The 15746-nt window shown below is 38.2% G+C and overlaps 2 protein-coding genes and 1 non-coding gene across 4 annotated transcripts; 1 reads left to right on the plus strand and 2 right to left on the minus strand.

Annotated features, from left to right (window-relative positions):
• Positions 1 to 995: 995 nt before the first annotated feature.
• LOC145952189 (uncharacterized) lies at positions 996 to 6640 on the minus strand. Its single transcript, XM_083064413.1, has 2 exons — positions 5026 to 6640; positions 996 to 4950 (listed from the first exon to the last, which is right to left on the minus strand). The coding sequence occupies exons 1-2, from the start codon at positions 6638 to 6640 to the stop codon at positions 1088 to 1090; spliced, it is 5478 nt and encodes a 1825-aa protein (XP_082920539.1). The 3' UTR covers positions 996 to 1087.
• Positions 5940 to 6045, plus strand: LOC145952229 (small nucleolar RNA R71). The gene has a single exon (XR_014429908.1). It is a non-coding gene; the product is annotated as a small nucleolar RNA R71 (small nucleolar RNA).
• Positions 6641 to 11057: 4417 nt separating the features above from the next.
• LOC109794067 (glutamyl-tRNA reductase 1, chloroplastic) lies at positions 11058 to 15044 on the minus strand. 2 transcript variants are annotated; one of them, XM_083063374.1, is made up of 4 exons: positions 14633 to 14772; positions 13969 to 14062; positions 13125 to 13366; positions 11058 to 12448 (listed from the first exon to the last, which is right to left on the minus strand). In XM_083063374.1, exons 3-4 carry the CDS (start codon positions 13338 to 13340, stop codon positions 11321 to 11323), a joined length of 1344 nt encoding a protein of 447 aa, XP_082919500.1. In that variant the 5' UTR covers positions 13341 to 13366; positions 13969 to 14062; positions 14633 to 14772; the 3' UTR covers positions 11058 to 11320. The 2 variants fall into 2 exon arrangements, with proteins under 2 accessions (XP_082919500.1, XP_020209121.1); XM_020353532.3 differs by lacking the exon at positions 13969 to 14062 and having other exon boundaries at positions 14633 to 15044.
• Positions 15045 to 15746: the final 702 nt, after the last annotated feature.

The raw sequence follows: 15746 nt of genomic DNA on the forward strand, positions 1-15746 counted from the left end.
AGAAAAATGGCCAGAACGGGCTGTTCCAAAATCAGAACGGCCGTTCTTAAAGTCGAAACGGGCCGTTCTGGAATTGGAACAGCCGGTTCCAAATACCGAAACGGGCCGTTCTGGAAATGGAACAGGGCGTTCCAAAGTCCAAAACGGGCCGTTCTGGAAATGGAACAGGGCGTTCCAAAGTCCAAAACGGGCCGTTCTGGAACCAGAACGGGCCGTTTCGCAGCTTCAGCCCTGGGTACCGCGCCTGGCATGGTTGCACCCCAAAATAACACCCCAAAATCCCAAAAAGAAGAAGAAAAAATGCAAAACAAAGCAAGAAAAGGTTGAGTGTGAACCTACTGGAGGTGGAGTGCGTGTAGGAAGAAGGAAAATCGCGTGGCAGGAGGGTTGGGAAAAATGGAGGTTGAAGGAGATGAGTAGGCGTTGAGAGAGAGTTGAGAAAACTGAGTGAAATGAACGTGGGAGAGGGAGTTGAGAGGTTAAGGCATTCGCGCGGGCGCGCCGGGCGTGACATTACCCACGCCGGGCGCCATATCAGTAAAAATCAAAGGTCTGCCCTATCTGGTGTGATGCCGGGCGCGGCAAATGATACGCCCGGCGCATTTAATGCTCAGACCTTCCAGTGGTCAATGCGCTTGGCGCGCCGGGCTTGGCTAGCCCCTGGAGTTTAGGCCGGGCGCAAAAATAAATTGCGCCCGGCGTGAGTCTTGACAGAGACTACAATGCTCTAGGTGCGCTGGGCGTGGATAAAACAAGCCCGGCGTGATTAACTCTTAAGCTTTCACCTAGGTTTTTCACTCCTCACACTCCTCACAAATTCAACTCAAATCTATCCACTCAAGCATGATTCACACACTTAACACAGAATATCAAACACAAACAACACAATACAACATACATATCATAGAACATAAATATCCACACAACAAGTCCTAGAACCAGTAATACAAACAATTATAACACAGCATTAAACAATAAAAATTAAAAATAGTAAGTAACTGCAAAACACATAAAAACAAAGTTCAGATCTCTGGGTTGCCTCCCAGGAAGCGCTTGTTTACTGTCCCGAGCCTGACAAGGAGAAACCTCAAGGGTCTCTAAAAGAAAGGATACAGCAAAGTCTTTCGACCTCTTCACCCAAGTAGGGTTTCAACCGCTGTCCATTCACAACCCAACTTCTTCGTGCTTCAGGATCTTCAATTTCTATGGCACCATAGGGTTTCACCTCCTTAACTCTGAAAGGGCCAGACCACTTTGATCTCAGTTTTTCAGGAAAGAGTTTGAGCCTGGAATTGAACAGAAGCACAGACTGGCCTGTCCTGAACTCTCTCTTCAGAATTCTCTTGTCATGATAGCTTTTGACTTTCTCCTTGTAGAGCTTAGATGATTCATAGGCTTGGAGCCTCAATTCATCAAGAGCATGCAGCTTCAGCTTCCTCTTCTCACCGGTGCTGAGAGGATCAAAATTCAACAGCTTCAAAGCCCAATAAGCTTTGTGCTCCAGTTCCACAGGAAGATGGCAAGCTTTTCCATACACCAACTGAAATGGAGTGAGACCAATTGGAGATTTGAAGGCGGTTCTATAAGCCCATAGAGCTTCATCAAGCTTTGTAGACCAGTCCTTCCTTGAAGCTGAAACAGTCTTTTCCAGAATCCTCTTGATCTCTCTGTTAGAGACCTCAGCTTGCCCATTGGTTTGAGGGTGATAGGCGGTGGCAATCTTATGATGGACTCCATAATGTTCTAGAGCCCTCTCCAATTGAGTATTGCAGAAGTGTGAACCTCCATCACTGATAAGTACCCTGGGGGTACCAAATCTGCTGAATATGTGCTTCTTGAGGAACTTCACCACTGTTTTGCCATCCGCCTTGGGTGTAGCAATGGCTTCAACCCATTTTGAGACATAGTCCACCGCCACGAGAATATACTCATTTGTGAAGGACGAAGGCAGTGGACCAACAAAATCTATGCCCCAGCAATCAAACACCTCAACCTCCTGCATGTTCTGTAAGGGCATCTCATGCTTCCTTGTGATTCCTCCGGCCCTTTGACAGCTGTCACACTGCTTGGTGTGACTATGGGCATCTTTAAAGAGTGTTGGCCAATAGAATCCAGATTGAAGTACCTTGGCAGCTGTCCTCTCTCCATTGAAATGACCTCCATAGGGGGAGTTGTGACAGTGCCACAAAATACTCTTGGCCTCCTCTCTTGAGACACACCTCCTCAATAGGCCATCTGCACCAATCTTGAACAAGTGAGGGTCATCCCAAATGTAGTAGGTAGCATCACGGAGGAACTTCTTTTTCTGGTGCCATGTGAAATCTTCAGGGATTACTCCAGCTGCCTTGAAGTTTGCCAGGTCAGCAAACCAGGGTCGCTCTTGCACCATGAACAACTTCTCATCAGGAAATTCCTCCAAGATCTCCCTCTCCTTCAGGGTCACCTCATCATTTATGAGCCTTGAGAGGTGATCAGCAACCAGATTCTCCTTGCCACTCTTATCTCTTATCTCCAAATCAAACTCTTGAAGCAGCAGAATCCACCTAATGAGTCTTGGCTTGGAATCCGGTTTGGTGAGTAAGTATTTAATGGCTGCATGATCTGTGAACACAACCACTTTGGAACCAATCAAATAGGACCGAAACTTTTCCAATGCAAACACTATGGCTAGCAACTCTTTTTCAGTAGTGGCATAATTGATTTGTGCCTCATTTAAAACCTTGCTAGCATAGTGAATGGCATGAAAAATTTTAGTCCTTCTTTGGCCTAAGACTGCCCCAACCGCATAATCACTAGCATCACACATGAGTTCAAAATCCAGTTTCCAATCTGGTGCAGTGATTATGGGTGCAGAGGTGAGTCTAGCCTTCAAAGCTTCAAAAGCTTTCATACAAGAATCATTAAAACAAAAAGGAGTGTCTTTGTTTAGGAGATTGCTCAGGGGTTTGGCTATCATTGAAAAATCTTTTATAAAGCGCCTGTAAAAGCCAGCATGCCCTAAGAAACTCCTAATACCTTTGACATTGATGGGTGGAGGAAGTTTTTCTATTACCTCCACTTTGGCTGGGTCAACTTCAATGCCCTTGTGAGAAATCTTATGCCCCAGAACTATCCCCTCGGTCACCATGAAATGGCATTTTTCCCAATTGAGTATAAGGTTGGTCTCCAAGCACCTTCTAAGCACCACTTCAAGATTAGTCAGGCATTCGTCAAATGAAGACCCGAACACGGAGAAATCGTCCATGAAGACCTCAATGCTCTTCTCCACCAGGTCGGAGAATATAGCTAGCATGCATCGTTGAAATGTTGCAGGAGCATTGCACAATCCAAATGGCATCTTCCGATAAGCAAAGATACCAAAAGGACAAGTGAAAGCGGTCTTCTCCTGATCTTCCGGATCCACCACAATCTGGTTGTAACCTGAATACCCATCAAGAAAGCAATAATAAGCTTGACCAGCTAATCTCTCAAGCATCTGATCCATGAATGGGAGTGGGAAATGATCCTTCCTGGTAGCCTTATTTAGCTTCCTATAATCAATACACATTCTCCACCCCGTGACCGTTCTAGAAGGAATCAGCTCGTTCTTCTCATTCCGAACCACCGTCATGCCACCCTTCTTTGGAACTACTTGCACAGGGCTCACCCATGCACTATCAGAAATAGGGTAGATCATGCCGGCATCTAACAGCTTAATCACTTCCTTCTTCACCACCTCTTTCATCACAGGATTAAGCCTCCTCTGTGGTTGAGCAACCGGCTTGTACTCATCCTCCATAAATATTTTATGCATGCAATAGGCTGGGCTAATTCCCTTGAGATCAGAAATAGACCAACCAATTGCCCCTTGGTAGAACTTCAGAACTCTAACAAGTTTCTCCTCCTCCAATGGGGATAAGGAGCTACTTATGATAACCGGCTTGCTTCCACCTTCATCTAGAAACACATACTTTAGATGAGAAGGGAGTATCTTCAACTCTAGCTTCGGGGTGATCACCTCCCCATCATCCTTCGAATCTTCCATGTGCACTGAGTCCGGTGTCACCTCCTTATATGAGTCAAGGCTCCTCAAACATGCCTCAACCTCTCTATCTTCTTCTTCATGGAGGTATTCAACCATATTGACTAAGACTTTTTCCAAAGAGTTAGTGAAAGAGATATGCTTCCTGGAGTCTTCAACAAGTTCATCAATGACATCAACCCGGAAGCAACTGCTCTTGTCCTTGGGGTAGTGCATGGCATCAAACACATCAAAGTTAACCTCTTCATCATTCACTCTCACCTTAAGCTTCCCATCATCCACATCAATTAGAACTCTTGCAGTCTTCATGAATGGTCGGCCAAGAATGAGAGGTACATCAACGTCCTCTTCAATATCCATCACCACGAAATCAGCGGGAAATAAGAAACGGTCCACCTTCACCAGAACATCCTCCACAATGCCATGAGGATACTTCACAGATCGATCCGCCAACTGCAAAGTCATGCGAGTAGGCTTCACCTCCAAATCGCCAATCCTCTGAAGCATAGATAAGGGCATAAGATTGATGCTAGCCCCCAAATCAAGCAAAGCCTTCCCAATAGCTAAACTCCCAATAGTGACTGGGAGAGTGAAACTACCAGGGTCCTTGGATTTTGTTGGCAACATCTTCTGAATAATGGCACTACACCCCGCCTCCAATGTAATGGTCTCCTCTTCAAAATACTTTCTCTTCTTGGTGAGGAGCTCTTTCATGAACTTGGCATATGTAGGCATTTGCTCTAATGCCTCGGAGAACGGAATGTTAATTTGCAGGGTCTTGAAAATCTCCAAAAACCGAGCATATTGCCTCTCCTTATCACTTTTTGAAGGTGCATGAGGATACGGTAAGCTCTTGGTGGGTGGCACCTTCACAATATTCCTCTCCTCCATGGGTGCCTTCTTCTTTTCTCTACTGATTCTTTCTTTCTCTTTTTCAAGTTCTTTTTCTTTCTCCTTCTTTTTGTCATTTTCAATTTTTTCTTTATTCTCTACAACCGACTCACTTCCTCCACTCCTTCTCCACACTCCTGGGCCCTCTAAGATGATCTCTTCATCAACACTATCATCATCATCTTTGCCTGTGTCACTCTTCTCCTTGCTCTCATCATTCGTCTCGCTTTCCTTCACCACAAACTCCCGACCACTCCTTGTAGATACTACATTCAAGTGCCCCTTCGGGTTTTGTTCAGTGTTGGCTGAGAAAGAACCTTTATGCTGCTCTGCTAGCTGCTTTGCTATTTGCCCCACCTGTATCTCCAAATTTTTAATTGAGGCATCAGTGTTCTTTTGGTTGGACATAGACAGTTGCATGAATTGTTGCAACGTGTCTTCCAACTTGGTGGTTCTCTCATACAAAGGTGAGTGTTGGTGTTGATGTGGAGGTCTGCTACTTGATGAAGCATTCATGTCTGGTTTGTTTCCACCATAGTTATTTCTCCATCCCTGATTTGAATTTTGCGGATAGGGATGTTGAGAGAAATTTTGCCGCCCTTGATTCCCCATGTAATTCACTTCTGCACCTTGGGGATCAGAAGATCCGGCACAATGACCATTAAGGTGGTCACCTCCACAAAAATCACATGCCATCACTTGTTGCATAGGAGGAGCATTAGAGTGCATAGCTCGAAGTTGTTGAGGAAGCTTGGCCATCTGTTGATTCAAAGCTTCAATTTGTTGGGAAAGTATCTTGTTTTGAGCCAACACCGCATCTTGAGTACTCAACTCCAAAACTCCTCTCTTGATTGAAGAACTTCTACCATGCTGGCTCCTGAAGTCTGTGGAAGCCATGGACTCAATGATTGTGATAGCTTCTTCAGCAGTTCTGAACATGACTGACCCTCCAAAAGAAGCATCCAATATCATCTTGGTTTGAGGTTGTAGCCCATTACAGAAAGTTTGAACTTGAAGCTCCACCTCAAAACCATGATTCGGGCACCTCCTCAACAATGATTTGTACCTCTCCCATGCTTCACATAGTGGCTCATCAGCACCTTGAGCAAAAGTAGCAATAGCAGTTCTGGCTTCAGTGTTCTTGGATGGGGGAAAGAACCTGGCTAAGAATTTGGTCTCCACATCCTTCCAAGTTGTCAGGCTTTGGTTTGGCTGAGAATGAAGCCAAGCCTTAGCCTTACTATTCAGAGAAAATGGAAACAACCTCATGAAAAGTGCCTCTTCATCAGCCCCAGAAACTCCAACTGAACCACACAACTCATAGAAAGTGTAGAGATGAGTGTGTGGGTCTTCATGATCCAGGCCAGAAAATTGATGAGAACTGATAAGCTGTAGCAGTGCAGGCTTCATTTCTGCTAGTTTGTCGTTCATTGTAGGCCTCACAATGCTTGAGAACTCCCTCGGGCTAGTGTAAGTGAAAGTATCACCTATAGTGCGCCTCCGGTTGTGATTGTCATTGTGAGTACCCTCTCCACCTTCCATAGTGAACTCAGGAATGTCAGAAATAAAAGCTTCAGGAAACTGAATGGTTGGTTGGCTAACTGGATTTGCTCTAGTCCTCCTTCTTCTCCTATTGCTATTATTCCTCCTTGCCGTGCGTTCAATCTCAGGATCGTTCAACAATGGCTCAGAAGAAACAGTACTTCTGGTTCGGATAGTACCTTGCATACAAGAGAAAACCAAAAACTAGAGTGCACAAGTCAGCCCAAAGAATTAGTTACTGAAATAGAAATTAGCAATAAAAGTAAAGGAACAAGTCACAAATAGCTATAAATACTAAATTGCCATTCTAATCCCCGGCAACGGCGCCAAAAACTTGTTGAGATTTCCATTGAAGTACTTTTATTTACAATTATAGATTAGGTTACTTCCTTCAACAGACTCAAACACGGCAAGTATACCGGTCGTACAAGTAGTAAAAATATCGTATCCACAGGGATTAGAAGGTAATATAAGCATTTATTGACTATTCGTGACTAAAGAATAATTCCAATTTCATAGTTTGTGCAGTGAATGCAATGTTGTGACTTTTGGAATGAAAGCTGTAAATAGATATTGTTTTGTGAGTGGAAAAGGTAAGGAATGGTATTGTGGTAATGTGAGGTTGTGGGGTTCAGGTTTCACCGGACATAACACTAATGTATCCTTAGTCTCTTATTACATTCATTGTTTAGTCAATCATAAATTTACTCAGACCTAATTCCTTAGAGAAAGAGCCTAAGTGCAAAATATTGAATATCAATCCCTTGAGTACTCAATACCTCCACCTGCATTACCGGTTAGGGTTTTAAGACTACTAATGGGTCAAGCCCTATCCCTAGGTACAATTCCCACTAGGCATATGTTCAAGACTAGTTTCAAGGATATTTTCCAATACTCAATGAAACCTTAAATCATGCAAAGGGTGATCAAGCCAAAGCAAGCATTAAGCATGGAATCATACACAACAAGGAATGAAACAAAACATATATATCATTAAACACAAAGGGATTACAATAGAGTTTGTTGGTTACATCAAAACCCCAATACAATGGATAGAACCTCTCAAAACAAAGAGGGGAAAACTAAAATAGAGATGGAAGAGGAAAGGAAGAACCGAAGGAATGACCCACACACGAACGGCTTCAAGCTCCGAGAATCCCTTCTACAGCTCCCAAAACGCGCCCAATGTGTGAATGAGGGAGAAAACCCTCGAAATTTTCCTTTTATGCAGCCTGAGGAAACAGATTAGGGTTATTGCGCCCGGCGCGTTACACTTCGCGCCCGGCGCGGGCTTCCCCTGATGCTCAATGTGCTCTCTGCCTTGAATTGTGCCCGGCGCAATTATAAATTGCGCCCGGCGTGGTTGCCTGCTCTGCTCCTTCATTCTTTTGATTTCCACTCCTTTGGCCTTGTTATCCTCAATTCTCTACTTGAATACCTGCATATACAAAATAAACCAAAATGAGAACAATTATATTGCAATGATACAAAGAATGGAAGAATTTGATCATTAAATCTTGTATAAGTCTCATCCAAAAAGAGGTAAAATTGAGACTTAACACTCTCTCAACTCTAATATGACCCAGTGACAGAGCTAGAAGTTTTAGATACTGGGAGAATATTCATACATAAATTTATAGCATTAAACATATAGCTTCACATTTTTTTGAAATATAAATATACATCAAATTTCTATTATTTACAAAAAAAACATTTGTTTACAAAATAAAAATACAGAAAAAGGTGGAGGCAACTAGTTTTAAACATGGAAAATATGAGAATTTTATTATAATATGTATATCGAAAAAATTAAATATCAAAAAGTTAATAGAATCATTTGCCTCCATTATGTTGAACTCAAATTCATCTTTATATGATTTTTTCTTCACTTGATTAAATGAGATATAATGGATTAGATATTTGGCCATATATATTTCTATATAAAATTCTAAAATTTTAAGACAAAATTTTAATAATTTTTTTTTTACTTATATACTACTTAACATGCCTAACACTATCTAATGTGATTTACACTAACTTAAAAAAAAAATAAAAAAAATTGCGAGGTTCAATAGTTTCAAGCATCCTTAATATGTTTCACAAAAAAAGTGTGGTGCTAAATGCAAGAAGGAAAATGTTGGGTACAGTTTTTCGGTCGAAGAAACAATGATGCATGTATATCCAGTTGTATCTAAATTTAAAAATAATTATATTAATAAATTGTAATTATTTTTATGCCGGAAATGGATATCATTTCGGAGAGATAAAACTGGTAGGTATAAGCATGGCTGAATTCACGAGTGCAGTGGCCTACTGGGACCATGTAATTTTCTTCATATTATTTTAATAAAAGTTTTGTGATTTTCTTATATAATTTTGTTGGAAGGAATTCTCCTTGCACACAATAATGTAGATAAATACATATATATATATATATATATAACACTATAATATATGAATTTAAAATGACTCGACACATCTTGCTTATGTTTACATGAAGAATTCAACAAATATTAATTATGTCTAATATGATTACAAATTTTTCCATATAAATTTTAGAAAATTTATATCATGATAATTTTTGTGAATAAACTTTGAGAAACTTTCTCTATTGGTGTGCTCACTTGGGTTGGTGATCATGTCTTCACGTGGGGTGGTTTTTCTTTTCTTAAAAATCTCTATTTACAATGTTGGTCAATGACTTATTCATAAATTAATATGATTTAATGGATTTTCATTATTTCACCTCTTCACCTATCATCTTACTATATATGTTAGTAAAAAATTTCAACAATCAAGATATATTTCACCACCCCTGATATATAATGTATAACTTAAATTTTCACTTAATTGAATTAATTAATATAAAAAATTTGAATTAATTTTTTCTAATAATTCTACCATCAGTTAAAATTTCCGAATCTCATTTTTATCTTTTTCATCAACTCCCGCCATCATGAATTTTCATTGCAACCCATTTTCAATTTTTTTTTTCTTCTCACATTATAGTTTTGCTCTTCAAATTTGTGGTGTTTTCCTCATCATAACACTTATCTCAATATGTTTAACTTTTACATAGTTAACAAAACTTTTGACAATGGATCATCATATAGATTTACTATCAACTTTATTCACTAGTACAAAAGAGGTATTTAACGTCGGTTGTTTTGAGCTTTTTACGTCGAAAAAACTTACTGACATTAAAACGGGAGACGTAAAATTTACGTCGGCATTGTAAAACTGACGTAAATTTACGTCGGACATATCAAGGTCCGACGTAAAAAAGTAGCGAAAAATTTATAAAAAAAAATTACGAGTGCAAGCAGAACGACCCGTTCTACAAGGAGAACGGGCCGTTCTACTTGTTCCAGATGCAGAAGAAACGAGACGATCCAGAAAAGGAAGAAAAGGAAATAGGGAAAAGGAAATTAAAAATACATAAAAAAGGGAAAAGGAAATGTAACGTTCTCACAAACGTTAGCCTGAATGTTTTAGCTCCAAAAGGCGCAAACAAAAGGTGCATATCTGCAAAATATTCGAAGGCTTTAAGCGGAGAGAACAACAGAGCTAGCTCCAAAAGGCGCAAGCAAAAGGCCAGATCTGCAAAATATTTGAAAGTTTTAGGCGGAGAGAACAACAAGGCTACCAGCTTATAGCACGTTATTTAAAGAATGTGAAACCTTTTTTACGTCGGATATAATAAGGTCCGACGTAAAATGTAAAATTTACGTCGGACATTAATAGCTCCGACGTAAATTGTACATTTTACGTCGGACCTTAATAACTCCGACGTAAAAAAGTCCACAAATATTACAAAAATGCCACCGCGTCTTTTTTACATCGTTTTTTTGTTAACTGATGAGAAAATAGTGACGTAAAAGGCTATTTTTCTACTAGTGATTGATCCCACTTTAATACTTATCAGATGACATTATCAACTCTGAAACTATTATTGAGAAAAATACTTGTACACAACAATAAAAAATCAAAGAAATAACATAATTTGGAACACCCTAAATTTTAACTTTATAAAATCAAGCCTCAATCAAGTACCATTCCTTAGAGTAAGGATAAATACTTGTTAATGTTTGAGCTTGTATTTTCACAAGAATTTTTTTTCATATAATCTTGTCTAATTTAAAATAAATTATATATATATATATATATATATATATGTATATGTATATGTATATGTATATGTACATATGTATTCACTTATGTTTTAAAAAATTGAGAAGAGGATTATTTTTAAAATATAATAAGTATTTATTGGTATTTAAAAAGGATATGAAATACCTTTTTCTGTTTAAAGGTTTGAATATTTCTCTAAATTTACGGCAATTATTTTCTTCAAACACACTTTGTCACTTTACATTACTTTTCACTTTATAAGTACATATTTTAGGTATATAGTTGTGGTAATGAACCAGTAATGTGAGAAATTATAGGTTTCAAAAAATTTTGGCCTCGTTAATACAATAGAGAGAAACTTCTTTATTCGATCATCATCTGGAGAACATTAGAATTCGACCAACCAGAGCTGTCAAAAACTAGCACAAACAACAATGAAAATCAATCTCAGCTTGTATGGTAACTCACTTGATTATCAACAGGAGGCAAATTTTTTGCATAGATTATTCATGATAGATACAAAGCTCGCCTTAATAGTATAATGCATGACACCTCTATTTTGTAGAATAATTAACATAGAGGGCAAAGTAGACACTGAGGTACACAACTAATCAATTGAAGTTCTTGGGGACTTTTACTGTTTCCATCATGCAACCACAGATTGCATGATTTCCAATCCTAAATAGAGTAAATAAATGAGTGTTATAAATGAAAAATTGGTCCAAATCTCACAAACTATGGCTTTTGCTCCACCTTGGCTCGAATCTTCTGCTCCAAAACAGATATTTCAGTCTCAAGGCTGAACATTCTATTCAAAGCATGCATGTTCTCAAGGGTCTCACTCAGAGTCCTACTATCACTCCCATCACACCTCAAGTGTTGCATTGGCCCATGAAGCAACTTGTTCACTATACCTCTACTAAGGTCATCCACAGCTCTTTGTGTCTTCTTTGGGATATCATCACCCATCTTTCCTAGGCACTTCTCAAGTTCAGCCGCCCTTATTCTTTCAGCATATGCCCTCAATTTCTTAATGGTAGGAACAGTTTCCAATGAGTCCCTCCAAGCCTCAAATTGTTTTGATTCTTCACATATGATAGCTTGAGCTTCCATTGCTTTTCTTAGCCTATCTTCCTTGTTAGCTGCCACAACCTCCTTAAGGTCATCAACATTGAACACTCTCACAGACTCAAGATCCGAGACACATGATCCAACATTCCTAGGAACAGAAATATCAACGAAAAAGCGACGGCCTCCAACTTCATCAGTGGCAGGAGCAAGGTCCTTGACATGATCCTTCAAGAACAAGGGATCCTCGGATGCTGTGCTGGTGAAAACCACATCTGATTCACCAACGCATGTGAGCATTTCCGAGAGGGGTTTGTAGGTTATCTCAACATCCTTGAGCTCTTCTCGGATTGATGCAACTCTCTCCTCAGTTCTATTGACAACCACCATCTTTGTGCAGCCTTTTGCCACTAAATGCTTGATCACAAGCTTTCCCATTTTTCCTGCTCCAATGACCAACATCCTTGCATTTGCATGTGAGGCTTCAGGTAGCTTCATCAGGGCCAGTTCAACAGCTGCTGAGCTAACAGAAACTGCTCCAGCAGCAATGTTTGTCTCAGTTCTGACCCTCTTCCCTACAGTGATTGCATGCTTGAATAGTCCACTAATGTTCCTCCCAAAGCCGTTAACTCCTTGTCCAACTTTCACAACCTGCTTCACCTGAGCAAGGATTTGACCTTCTCCCAACACAAGAGAATCAAGACCTGCTGATACTTCAAAAAGGTGCTGTGTGGCATCTTTGTTGTAAAGCAGAAACTGATGCTGGCAAAGGTCTGCAACTGGAATTCCACTTGTCTGCAAACAAGGACGTAACAAGAATGTCCAATATTAATCCTTCATGTTATATACACCAATCATTTTAGTCCCTGAATTCATTAAAAATTCACTTTAAGTTCTGTTTGAATAAGATAACTTTTCCGATAAACACTTGTAAGATAATCAACTTATGTATTTTAACATTTATAAAAACAATTATTTAACTTAGCAAAATATTAGTGATATATTTTCTAATACTCTCTAACTAATATTTTTTTTTTATCGAACATCATAAATTTCGGTATATCATACCACTAAATTAAAATAGGCTCATTAAATAACATGTCAAACATACAAAATTTATAATTTTCAATCAATAATAAAGTGTCAAAAGTGTTAAAAAGAATATTGCTAACATTTTACTTTAACTTATGTATAAGTTAATTTTAACTTATAAAAAATTAATTCATTTTACTTTTTTATTTCTTTCTCTTACAAATATTTATCGACAAGTTTATCTAAGTAAAATCATATTCACTCAATTTAAAAAAAAAACACCATTCGTTGATCTTAATGTTTGAGAAAAGGAAGTGAAAAAAGAATAAACATAAATATCATTTTTCAAATTTAGGGACTAAAATATTGACAGTTGACACACATGTAATTTCATGGATTAAAGTGGGGTTTTACTGAATAAAGTTGAGAGAAAACTTACTTTGGACATCCATTCGGTGACTTCTTTGACACCACGGTGCTTGGAGAGAGCAACAACATATATCTCCATTCTGTTGCAGGTGCTCAGAACAGCTGCTTCTTCAATATGATTCAGACTACAAAGCTCTGCTATGGCTCTAGGCCATTCTGCTTCTGGTATGGCAAGTTTTTCACGCATTTCCACAGGTGTAGTATGTACACTCAGTCCAATAACCATAATGCTGCTCCTTTCCTTTGTATACCCTGTTCAAATTAATTTCATAAATCACTTAAATCAGGTTAATTGCAAAAACCACTCAAAACTTGCTAGTTTCACATATGTTGTTGATTTCATTCAAAAACTAAAAATTACTGTTGAAAACAAAGATTATTAAAATTCTTTGTTTTAATGTGAAAATCATTAAAATGTCATGTGAAAATCACAAGTCCTGAAAACTAAAATCACTTGAATGAAACTAATTACATAAATTATTCAAAAGTTACAAGTTTCAAATAATTAGCCAAAGAAAGACAAGTATATCATAGCCCTGTCTTTTTTCTTTTTCTTTTTTTTTTTAATTTCTTTCTTTATTTTCAGTATTGAAATAATCCTAGGTTTCTTAAATATTACATTAAATTAAAGAAAGTAATAACATTCTGTAGAAGCATAAGAAAGAAGGGAAAAGAAAGTAATGAGTCTTTTTTTTTAAAACCAAGGTATCTCTTTACTATGAGCTAAGGACTAATTTCTTGAGATATTGAAATTCATTTAAGTGATTGACCTCTTCTAAGTAGTGAGTTTAATTCTACATTTGATATATTTTAAAAATAAAATAAAAAGAATATGAGATTAAAAAGACTAGTACATTTTGGTTTCCATAACGAGGTTAAAAACAAAGACAGCCTTCATTAGATTGTTAGAACCGGTAGTGACTATTTGCATCTTCTCTGCATTTGGTTCTGCAGAAATATCTTTTTCAGAATAATGCAAAATAATCATTCTTAACATCCTCACATCAAGAAAAGAAAACAAACCAACGACAAATCAACAGCAAATAGAACAAACTTCAATTTAGAGCAATAATAATGTGAAAAGAGAAAAACGTAACCACCCCTAGCATTTAACCACAAAATAGAATCATGATTTAAATTCTTCAGCTTTTGTATCGCAAAGACCAAAAACAAAAGGTTTGGTGGACGTGACAACAAATTTATTTTTAATTACAAAGACTAAAAACAAGTATTGTGAAGGAAAAAGATACAAGACCATGTAAAGAATTCTCACACACCTTCATGTATGTCATATTCAGGGTGTCTCTGGTATATAAACATACATTCAATCACACACCAATGACACCACCATATCATACATAGTATTTTTGTTTATCATTATAATAATATCCTTACTTACAAGTCACACTTTCATGCCAAAATTGTATAGTTTAGAAGTTAAACTTAACAGATAGATAATTAAAGTTGAAAACATTAACTGAAAATTGAGGTAAGAAGAAGAGTTAATTGGTTACTTACTATCAGCAGCAGAGGTCTTAAGCTGTTCGAGAGCAGAGACATTAGTGGCTTTCTTCGTTGAATCAAGTGAAACATCAGAAGCAGAAACCTCACAGCGAATGGACCCTCTGAGAGTCTGAACAAGTGTCTTTCTGTTTTTGCCAAAAACAGATAAATGGGTAGTGGTGGTGGTAGCATTGGAGGAACCACATTTCAGCAACAAAGCCTCCAACTTTGCACCGGAGAAACTGGTTGAAACAGCCATTGAAGGGGAATTGTGAAATGGGTTCCCAAAGAGAAGTTAGGTGGAGTTAGTTGGTGCTGCTAAAACTAAAACCTCTTTTTCTGTGTCTTTGGTTTGGGTTTGGTTTTTGTGGAAATAATGTAATAGATGTGGCGGAAGGAAAAGGATTTGGAGGGATTTGAGACACTGTGATTTCTCTGAGTTCTGATTGGTTGTTGCAGCACACGTTTTATCCACACTCCTTCACAATCTCACCCTCTCACCTCTTCATCATTATTATTATATTATTTCAATCTTTTGTTTTGGGACCCATTCTCCTCATGCAAATCAAAAGTTGTGGTCTTTTAATTTGCGTAAAACGGTAAAAAATAAAGGAAAAAAAAAACCTAATGTTATAGTTGCATAATTTTTAACCTAATGTTTTAAGAGAATAATTTAGTGCCATTTAAATAGTGTAATGTTATAGTTGCAATATTTTTTTTTAGATTGATGTGAAATGAAAATTACGTGTTACATGTATTCAGTTTTAAGAAAATACTAATTTTCACCTTGGTTGGCGTTTATGATCACATAATGCCATAATGGTGATTATTGAGAGGGAAACGAAATGTCAATAATGATTGGGAAAATCTGAGAGATAGGTATTAGCAATTAAGCATTGAGAGATAAAAGATAAGGGGGGAAAAGAGATGGGGGCATGGTATGTGGTAGGGATTGGTCCCTTGGATTTCAGGGCATGTATTTGCCACTACTTTCATGACAAAGTCGTGGCCTATAACCATGCTTCTATTTCTTAAGATTTTAAGGGCGTGTGGGGATGGTGAGGGATAGTTTTTCCTTGGGGGGCCACAATAGACTATTTGCACTTACATTTAACATTAAAAAAAAAAC

This window comes from Cajanus cajan, chromosome 9, assembly GCF_000230855.2.
Source record: "Cajanus cajan strain Asha chromosome 9, NIPB_CcT2T_4, whole genome shotgun sequence".
Taxonomy (NCBI): Eukaryota; Viridiplantae; Streptophyta; class Magnoliopsida; order Fabales; family Fabaceae; genus Cajanus; species Cajanus cajan.